The 10,832-nt window shown below is 44.9% G+C and overlaps 1 protein-coding gene across 5 annotated transcripts in view; it reads left to right on the top strand.

Annotated features, from left to right (window-relative positions):
* CAMKK2 (calcium/calmodulin dependent protein kinase kinase 2) overlaps window positions 1–10,832 on the top strand; it is a 63,821-nt gene that overhangs the window by 34,725 nt on the left and 18,264 nt on the right. For all 5 annotated transcript variants that reach the window (XM_069081835.1, XM_069081833.1, XM_069081834.1 and 2 more), the window contains exons 8-12: window positions 5,867–5,888; window positions 6,026–6,114; window positions 7,594–7,793; window positions 8,673–8,726; window positions 10,592–10,665. In XM_069081835.1, the coding sequence (XP_068937936.1) occupies window positions 5,867–5,888; window positions 6,026–6,114; window positions 7,594–7,793; window positions 8,673–8,726; window positions 10,592–10,665 (439 nt within the window). The remainder of the gene's footprint in view (window positions 1–5,866; window positions 5,889–6,025; window positions 6,115–7,593; window positions 7,794–8,672; window positions 8,727–10,591; window positions 10,666–10,832) is intronic.

Here is a 10,832-nt window from a genome sequence, read left to right as displayed (position 1 = left end):
AAGGCCTGTCCTCAAGGAGATTCCAGTCCAAGCTGGAGAAGAGGGGTTAGCAATCACTTACTGGTGCTGATGAGAAGGAAGAAAACCAGCATTTCTTACATGTGTCCCGTGTTCCAGGCACTGTGCTAAGTGCTGAATGAATACCATCTCATCTGATTCTCACAACAACCCTGGACAATAGGGGGTATTATTATCTTCATTTTACAGATGAGGAAACTGAGACAGGTAGAGGTTAAATGACTTTCCCAGGGTCATACAAACTAATAAGTGGTTAAGACTGGATTTGAACTCAGGTCTTCCTAACTCCAAAGTCTAGATTTTTTTTGATAAACAACAGAAAAGTCCCAAATATTATTATAATAATAATAAAAACCAGGAGTAATCTTTTCCATTGGAGCAGGAGCTGCGTTCCGGGACGTATCAGGCCGTATGTGGTCACAATTTTGTTTGGTTTGGGCTAGTATGAAAATGAACTTGCATTTCCTGAGTCTGTGCTGCATAGCAGTGGGCAGAGAGGACTCTGTGTCCTGGGGGTGGAGAGAAGGGGGTGGGATGAGGGAGAAGGCAGTAGTCTGTGCTTTCAGCACTGTGGTTAATCCCCACTCATGGGGGGAATGGGAAGCTTACCATACAGAATGCCAGATGGGACATGAAAGCATCTGAGACTTTTGTGAAAAAATTATCCAGAACTGCTGTGTGCAGAGGAGTATTGTCTCCTTGGAAGGGAAGGCTACATAGTCTGAAGGTTCTGCCCTCACTCAGAGCATCTTGGGAAATCCCAGCATCCCAGAGCTGGAAGGGCCCTCAGAAGTGATGTCATCTAGCCTGAGGTGGGGGAGGTGCCCAAATCTCCCTTATGTAGTATCTCTGACTATCCAACCTCTGCTTAGAGACCTCTGGGGGTGGGGAACTCACCAGCCCCTGAAGCTACCCATTCCTCTTATGAACAGCTCTCACTACTCTTAGAGGCAGGTAAGGGACCCAGTGGATAGGGTGATAGACTTAGCAAGACCTGAGTTCTAATCTTTCCTTAGGCATGCACAATCTGTGTGACCCTGGGTCCTCTTTGGCCTCACTTTCCTCATCTGTTAAATGGGCATGATAATGGTACCTACCTCGTAAGGCTCAAATGAAATGACACATATACAGTGTTTGTAAGCTTTAACACATTACATAAATGCTAGCCCTTTCAGTATAATATTGAGCATAAATATGCCTCTCTTCAATTGTGGTTTGCTGCTCCTGGTTCTTGCCCCTGGGGGCCAAGTCTGGTTGCCTCTTGCATATGACAGTCCTTCAAACTTGAGGACTGTAATGTTCTCCCCTCAACCACCCTTCTCTTCCCCAGACTAAATAATTTCAGGTGCTTCAACTTTGCCCATCACCGGCTCCAGTCTTCTTACCCTTCTCTGTATACTGTCCATCCATCTCAGTGTAATTCCTAAAATGTGCCCAGAGCTGATCATATTACTTGAGATGTGTTCAGTCTAGGGCAGAAGACAGTAGCCCGGTCACCTCTATTGTTCTCGGCATTTGACCCCTAGTCATGCAGCCTGAGATCCCATTGGCTTCCATGACAGGTTGTTGAGGCACGATGCTTCCAGTCTACTATGGCCCCTGGCTCTTTTTCCGCATCAGTTTAATCAACAAACATAGGAACTGTAGCCCAACAACATTTCTCCTCCATCTTGTACTTGTGAAGCTGATTAAAAAAAAAATTTGGCAGCCCAAGTATGGGATTTTCCATTGGTCCCTTCCCCTTTTATTGTATTTGGTTCATCATCCTTACCTTTCAAGATTTTAAAAATCCTAATTCTATCATTCCAGTGTGTTAGCTATTCTACCCCGCTTCTTGTTATCCCCTGATTTGCAAAGACCACACCATCTGTCCCTTAATCCAGCTCATTGATAAAAATGCTGAATTATAATCATAAATCCTAAAAAGAATTATAAATCTACAAATGTGAGTTATTGCTAAGTGCTTTCCTCACCAAAATCTTCTGTGAAGGAAATCTGTTACGTGGTGGATTCTGATTAGTGCAAATAATGAATCAGTCCCTTGAACTGGCTGCATTATTCAAGTTTGCATCACATTTTCCTCTGGCTTGGCATGAATGACCACATTTTACATAATTATAACTTTGAATAATTTGAATTCAAGGGGATTCATTATTCATCCTAATCGGGGATGTAACTGCACGGGTTTTAGATGAAGAAACTGAAACCAACCAGGTTAAGTGTTGGAAGAGAGATTTGAACCCAGGTTTTCCTGATTGTTAAGTCCAGTGCCCTATCCACCAGGCCATGTGGACGTGGCCTCCCCTAAGAGTTGACTCAGACTGCCTAATGAGAACATAGTTGAGTCACTTTTTACTTGTGTACATTACCAGAAAGGAAGGATGTATCCGATAACTCACTCTGATGGTTTAATATGGATAACGTCCTGTTCCTTGTGTGGATTGTTTTTTGGGTTCTGCTTTCTTCACTCTGCATCAGTTCTTACAAGACCTTTTGTGTTTCTCTGGATTCTTCCTGTACCGGATGTTTCATGTCCAGGTTTTGTTATTACGTGGAGGTCTTCTCTTGCTGCCAGCTACCTCTTTGGGGTATTGTGCTTGGTATGATTATTAAATAAAATTAAAATAAATTAAATAAAATCAGTCTCATTGCCCTAGAGTAGGGGCTCCTGTCCTTATATCATCCTGGACCCCTCAGACAGTCTGGTGAAGCTTAGAGACCTCTTCTTAGAAGAACAATAGTTAACATTTGCATCGAGTTTACTATGTTCCAGGCTTTGTGATAAGCACTTTATAATTATTTTCCTTTTTCATCCTTACAATGACCCTGGGAGGTAGGTGTTGTTATTATTATAAGTAGTAGAAATAGCTAACATTTATTTAGGGGGCAGCTAGGTGGCCTAATGGGTAGAGCACCAAGCCTGGAGGCAGGAAGACTCATCTCCCCGAGTTCAAATCTGACCCTAGATACTTACTAGCTGTGTGACCCTGGGCAAGTCACTTCACCCTGTTTGCCTCAGTTTCCTCATATGTAAAATGAGCTGGAGAAGGAAATTGTGAACCACTCCAGGATCTTTGCCAAGAAAACCCCAAAGGGGGTCACAAAGAATTTGACATGATTGAACAGCAACAGAACATTTATACAGTGCTTATTATGTGCCAGGCACTTTATAATTATTATCTCGTTTGAGGTATTATTATTCCCATTTTTACAGATGAAGAAACTGAGGCAAATATAGGGGAAGTGACTTGACCAGAGTCACACGGCTAGCAAGTATCTGAGGCTGGACTTGAACTCAGGTCTTTCTGACTCCAGGCCTAATGCTCTGTGCACTATGGCACCATCTAGCACCAGCTGCCACAATGACTTTAAATGCATAAAATAAAATATATGGGCTACAAAGGAAGAGAGTTATATTGAGATAGAATTCAAACAAGGTCACAGACCCCAGGTTAAGAAGCTGTGCCCTACAGTCAACTCTTGGATATGAACAGAACAGTCTGCAGGACCATTTGGGCTTGGTAGGAGGAAAGGAAGGGGATTTGGAGCTGGAAGGACCCCAGAGATTATTCACTCCAACACTTGTTTTACAGAGAAAGATACTGATACCCAGTGGAGAATGAACTTTGTTGTGTTCTTCAATCTTTTCAGGCAGTCAGGGTGAAGTGACTTGCCCAGGGTCACCCTGGAAGTGTCTGAGCTCATATTTGAACTCCAAGCCAGGCACTCAATGCACTATGGCACCACCTGGCGGCACCAAATAGTGAACCTAGGTCCCTGATTCCAAACCTGTTCTTTCTACATTCCTCCATTGGCTGTCTCAGCTTTTGGGGCTCCACAGACTTGATCATCATAACCTGAACCTCTCTGGTTCCCTTTCCTCTCCATCTGAAGTCTCTATAATTGGTTTTTTTTTTTGGAGGGGGAAGGCAGAATTGGGGTTAAGTGACTTGCCCAAGGTCACATAGCTAGTTTTGTGTTAAGTGTCTGAGGTCAGATTTGAACTCAGGTCCTTCTGACTCCAGGGCCAGTGCTCTATTCACTGAGCCACCTAGCTGTCCCTCTAGAATTGTTTAACAATTTGGGGCCAGAAATGGGCCGGTTTTATACAAACAGATCTACCCACTCACTTCTGATTGGTTTCTGGTATTCGGGTGGAATGAGGCCCCAGATATTTACTAGCTGGGAGGGAGTTGGACCATAGTAAGTTTTATGAACCAACCCTCACCCATAAAGACTAAAATAACCATGAGGAATGTGGGCTGAGTCCGGTCTCTGTGATCTGTGATCTGCCAGGGGCTCAGACACCTGGTTGAGTTTTCCTCCTGCCTTTTCTCTGAACTCTTTTCTAAGACACATCCATGTCATTCCCTCAATTGTAGTCACGGCTGCTTTGTCCTAACTTGTATTTGCCTGCCACACTTCATTTTTGAATTTAAGGCTTGGAGAGTGTATGCTATATTGTGGCATACATAGCAGCTGACTGTGGGGCAAGAAAGTTGGCAAACTTGGTTGGAGTCAGGAGACTTGGGTTTGAAACCTCCTTCTGAGGTTATCAGTGCAATGGGCATTTTTGGTGTTGCTGAGTCATTTCTGTCATATCCGACTCTTTGTGACCCCTTTTGGGGTTTTCTTGGCAAAGATACTGGAATGGTTGGCTATTTCCTTCTCCAGCTCATTTTATAAATAATATTTAAAAAAAATTTCCCCTGGTTACATGAAAGGACAATTTTGAACATTCATTTACAAAAATTTTTGAGTTCCATATTTTCTCTCTTCCTCCCTTACCTCTCCCCTCCCTGAGACAGTAAGCAATTTGATATAGCTTATATATGTTTGGTGCAGCTAGGTGAATAGAGTGAATAGAGCACCCGCCCTGGAGTCAGGAGGACTTGAGTTCAAATTTGGCCTCAGACACTTAACACAAAAAACTAGCCATGTGACCTTGGGCAAGTCACTTAACTCCAATTGCCCTCCAAAAAGCAAAAAAAAATTTAAAAAAGATTATATATGTTCAATCATGCAAAACACATTACCATATTAATCCTGTTTTGAAAGAAGACACAGACCCAAAGGGAAAAAATATCAAAAAAATATAGAAAGCGAAAAATTTGATTTGCATTCAGACTCCATCAGTTCTTTTTTTGGAGGGGGATACCATTTTCCATCATAAATCCTTCAGAATTGTCTTATTTCATTGTATTGCTGCGAAGAGCTAAGTCATTCACAGCTGTTCATCATATAATGTAGCTGTTTCTGTGTTCAGGGCTCTCCTGGTTCTGCTCACTTCACTCTGCATCAGTTCATATAAGTCTTTCCAGGTTTTTCTGAAATCTACCTGCTCATCATTTCTCATAGTGCAATTATATTCCATTATAATCATATACCACAGCTTTTTCTCCAACTCATTTTACAGCTGAGGACTTAATTATGGACACATTTCTTTATGTCTGAGCCTCAGTTTCCTCTTCTGTAGAATGGAGCAGATAACACATGGCCTCCATACCTACATGGGCTGTTGGTTTGATGAACCCTTCAAGTTCATCTTGGAACTATGGAAATGTGGGTTTTAACATTTGTTTCCTTTCCTGAGAATGTCAAGGGTGCTAGGAGGTTGCAGGCCTTTGAACTCTCTGTTTTGAGGAATTCAGCTCCTTCCTTCTTTGCTTTCCCATCCCCCCTATTGGGCATAAACCTAGAGGATTTTTGGGGGGGAAAATTCCGGTAGAATAAAGTGAACTCTAGCTGGCCATGGAGTGGAGGTGGGAGTTGGGAAGGAGACAGGAGGGCAAGACTGGACTGGAGAATGACCAGCTCCCAATTTTTTACCTTCTCTCTTTCCTTACAGTGTTTGAACTGGTCAATCAGGGGTGAGTATTCCAGACCAGGCTCTCCACCATGTTTCCCAAGGGCAGAGCTGAGGATTGGGAGTCCAGAGGCTGGGGGAGGGGAGCAATTACATTGACCTAATTAGATTTTTTTTTTTATTTGGCTGATGAATGTTCAGGCCTGTAATGGAAGTACCAACAGTCAAACCACTAACGGAGGACCAGGCCCGATTCTACTTCCAAGATCTGATCAAAGGCATCGAATACTGTAAGCCAGCTTTGAACAAGTGTGGGAGGAGAGGGAGGTATTCAGGGGCGTGGAGGCATTTCTAGATTTCCTGAATTTTCCTGTGGGGGGAGGGGAGGAGTGTATTCTCTAAGATATAGTCATGAACTGCCTCAGGCTCTGCCATGACCAGTTATGGCCAGATTTTGTTGTTGTCATTCAGTCATGTCCAACTCTTTGTGACCCCATTTGGGGTTTTCTTGGCAAAGATACTGGAGGGGTTTGCCATTTCCTTCTCCAGCTTATTTTACAGATGAGGAAACTGAGGCAAACAGGGTGAAGTGACTTGCCCAGGGTCACACAGCTAGTAAGTGTCTGAGGTCAGACTTGAACTCAGGTCTTCCTGACTCAAGGCCAGGTGCTCTCTGCACCACCTCCCTGCCCATTATGGTCAGAAATCAAAGACAAATCTTGGGTGAATAATAGTCAGGATATCTTCCAAATAGCCCTGAGGTAATCATAGTTGGCTTAAAGTCCAAAGGACTGAAAGGTGGACAGTCTTTGGGGAAGAACAATTAGATAAAATATGGATTATCTTTTGTTTGCTCTTGGTATTTAATTAATGAACTGTTCCATTTTACAAATGGAATAAGGGAAAGGAGTATTTATTAAGTGCCTACTATATCCTAGGCACTACTTTATACATATATCATTTCATCCTCACAACAACTATGGGAGGTAGATGCTATTTTTAGCCTCATTTTATCCTCAGTTGAGGAAACTGAGGGAGACAGGTGTTAAGTGACTTGTCCAGGATCACACAGCTAGTAGTGTCTTGAGGTTGGATTTGAACTCAGGTTTTCCTGATTCCAGGCCATCATGACACACCACTTAGTTGCCTCATGAGAATATGCTTGGATTTCCCTCTTATCTGGGTACCAGTGTCAGTGAAAGCAATATCCTAAAATATGACTTAAACCAATACTTAGTTTTTGGGACAGAAGGAGAATTTGTGAAGTTTTGCTCCCCATTGTGGGCCTTTGGTCTTTATCGGGAACAAGCCACTTGCTTATTTTGAAGGTGGAAGGATGCTCCCTCAGAAATCATCTCCCCTTCTCTGCAGAGCAGGGTTGGAGTTGGGGCAGTAAATGAGAACAGGAAGAAAGTGGAGAGCCTGAGCTTCCTACCAGGCACAGGCTTCCAAGCTCCTGGCCAGCCTGGATTACAGAGACTTGATTTTCCCTGAGGGAGTTTGGAATCTTTCCTGACGCATTTTTCCTATTCGAGAATGTGGAAAAAGCCTGTGCATTGGTCTCAGGAGATTGGGGTCGGAGCCCAGGCTACCATTAGCTGGCTGGGTGACTTTGGGCTTCATCTTAACCCCATTTCCTCACCTGGAGAATGGGGCTGACACCACTGGTGCCCTGGGGTTGCTAGAATTGGGGCAACAGTCAGTTGTGGGAGCGTGTGAGCTTTTTTGGTGTTATCCTGGGTCTGACCTGAGCCCCTCTCCCTCCCCAGTGCACTACCAGAAGATCATCCACCGAGACATCAAGCCTTCCAACCTCCTGGTTGGAGAAGATGGACACATCAAGATTGCCGACTTTGGCGTGAGCAATGAATTCAAGGGCACTGATGCCCTCCTCACCAACACCGTGGGCACACCTGCCTTCATGGCTCCTGAAACACTGTCTGAGACCCGGAAGATCTTCTCTGGGAAGGTAGGATGGGCAGGTGGTTGGGAATGGAAGCGTCCCTTTGTCCTGGTACATGGGGGATCCATCTTAGACAGAAAAAGCATTGATTAAACACCACTGTGTGCTTAGTGCCAGACATACAAGTACAAGCAAGCAAGATGATCCCTGTCCTGGTGGAGTTTACATTCTAGTAGGAGAAGACAACATATAAAAGTGGGGAGCTAGGAAAGGGGAGACCAAGGGGGCCTCTTGGGCGGGGGTGGCTAGGAGGTACCCTGGAGATCTGGTTTGGGGCCAGATGGGGCAGAGCCGGGTGGCTTAGGAGCAGAGTCCAAGGTTAGGGGGGTGGCTGCAGGTGGCCTGGTATATAGATGGTTGGGAAGCAGCATGAAAGCCTGCTTCTAGACAAAATAAGGCTAGAGGTCACCTGGCAGACCCAGGAGATTCAGGGCAATGGACAGAGCTTGGGCTTCCAGGCAGGAAGACCTCAGTTCAGATCCTTCCTTTGACACTCGCTGTGTGACCCTGGGCAAGTCAAGTTACCTCTGAGCCTGTTTCTTCTTCTATAAAAGGGAGATATTGATACCTACAGCATCCCTCCCTGTTGTTTGGAGGCTGAAAGGAGACCATTTCTATTACAAAGTGCTTTGCAAACTTTAAAGTCCTTTAAGAATGTCAGATGTTGGGGCAATCAGGGGGCGCCTTTGTGCGTAGAACACTGAGCCCAAAGTCAGGAAGACTCATCTTCCTGAGTTCAAATCTGGCCTTAGACACTTTCTAGCTGTGTGACCTTGGGCAAGTCACTTAACTCTGATTGCCTTAAAAAAAAAGAATGCCAGATGTTTCTGCTGCTGTTTTCATTATCCCCACCCCACCTGCTGGGGCATGTTCTTCACTTTTCAGGCTCTGGATGTATGGGCCATGGGAGTGACTCTCTACTGCTTTGTCTTCGGTCAGGTAATATTCTTCCCCCATCTCTTACCTAATCCGTCATGGGAGGAAGTGGAGCGGTGCCCCTCTGGTCACCAGGCATCACAGAGCTGGGAAGGACCTCAGAAGCCATTGAGTTTAATCCCTTCATTTTACAGATGGGGAAACTGAGGCCCAGGGACATGCTGTGACCTTGCCCAGGGTCACATGGTAGTAAGTGGGAGAGCTGGAATTTGAGCCCAGGTCTTCTGACTCAAAATCTAACATTCACTCATCAGGTTGAGTCTCCCTTATAGGCTTTTAAGGGGTGCCACGGTGTCTAGAGTGCTGGACCTGGAGTCGGGAAGACCTGATGGGTTCGCACGTAGTCTCAGACACTTAGAAGCTATGTAGTTCTGGGCAAGTCAATTACCCTGGCCGACTCCATGTCCTCATCTGTAAAATGGGCTGCCTCCCAGGATTGTTGTAAGGACAACGTGTGATGATGCTTGTAAAGCTGTGGATACTGGCTGGTAATATCACCATCACCACCATCATCATCACTGTTAAATATCATATATTGTTATTCTTGGTATGGTTGTGGGAGGCTGCCATTTTCAGATTTCTCTCTCTGGATCCAAGGACACAGAAGGGTGCCTTTTCCCATTTGCATCCTTGACCTCCCCTCTCCAGGGAAGTTTGAGCCTCTGGCCCTGCGAGGGCAGCTGATTTCTGAGGAAGGATGGTAACTGGGGACAATGGTACTGTCTGGATGGGACTCTTGGCAGGGAGAGGGCCGGGAAGACCTTTTCAATGCAGTGACCAGAGAGGAAGCCCTGTACAAACTGGCATTTTTCTAACCAAGAGCTATGGTTATCACTACAGAATTCTGTTGTCTGGGAAGCCAGGGGCCTCTGGCTTCTTCATCCTTGTGATCCCATGGTTTCTAGCACCAGGCCCTATACAGAGCAGGGGCTTGGTGAATGTCTGTTGGATAAGTCAGTTGTCATTAATAATGAGCATGAGGGACAGACAGTCTGGTAGGAGGCCTGGAGAGTTGGCCTCCAAGTCAGAAAGAACTAGGTTCAGATCCTGCCTCTGTGTGACCCTGGACGAAGTGCTGGGTCCTGTGCTCCACTCAGCTCTCTAGGATGAGTGCATCAGGGAAGGGAAGAGCTGCCCATATAGTACAAATTATCTGTCTGGGCTAAGAAAAACCCTAGACATTTGAGAATTAGGCCCTGGGAGAGTCACCATTATCTGCTTTTCACCTGGTTGGGGAAGAAAAAAAGGGCCTTATTTTGGTGAAATGGGGAAAATAGAGCACTCAGAAGTCACATGGCAAAGTCACGGTGGGACCAGCAGTGATACATAGCCTTTAGCCACTGACGTCTTCACTTCCTCCCAAGATCTGGGAGGATTGTCTTCTCCCCTGCCCTGGACCTACCTCAGTTTCCCCATCTATGACCCAAGGAATAATCCTAGCCAACCAAACTCACTGGTGAAAGGTTGGTCCCTTTGACATAGAATTGTCTTTTCACAAATATTCCTAGAGAAATGGATGGGAGCCAGCCAAGGGTGTGCTGGTAAATGTTTCACAACCAGCTCTCTGGGAGGGAAAATGTACTCACAACACACTTTTAAATTGAATCTGCATTATTAACATTTTTCCATCATTTTCTCGAGTCTAGATAATTAATATAACAATAAATCAAGCCTTGATTTGTAGCATTTGCCAATTTCCAAGGTGAAAATGGTCATGCTGAAAATTTAACTGGTTCTCCGGAGCCAATTTCCAAGGTGCACATGCTTACGCTGAAAATTTAATAATCTTCTCTCTGGAGTCCATACTAGTTGACTTCAGCATATCACTGGAGCCAACTGATTCTTCCTTTGTTGACTCTTTTTTCTAGTGCCCATTTATGGATGAACGGATCTTGTCTTTGCATAGTAAGATTAAAAGCCAGGCCCTGGAGTTCCCAGACCAGTAAGTACCACCCCCTGAAAACCTCAGCAACATATCTTATATTTATTCCCTTTTTTTAATTCACAGGGTCACCATGCCAGTTCTAACCCTTAATGCCTCCATTTCCCATCTCCATGCCTTTGCATAGGCTATCCCCTGTGCTTGGCATGCCTCTTCTTCTTACCTGG

Source organism: Petaurus breviceps, unplaced genomic scaffold (assembly GCF_028583685.1).
Source record: "Petaurus breviceps papuanus isolate PSGF00001 unplaced genomic scaffold, PetGlider_PUasm1.0 99, whole genome shotgun sequence".
Lineage (NCBI taxonomy): Eukaryota > Metazoa > Chordata > Mammalia > Diprotodontia > Petauridae > Petaurus > Petaurus breviceps.
The sequence above is the reverse complement of the archived record's forward strand: the minus strand, read 5'-3'. Positions and strand labels throughout refer to the sequence as shown.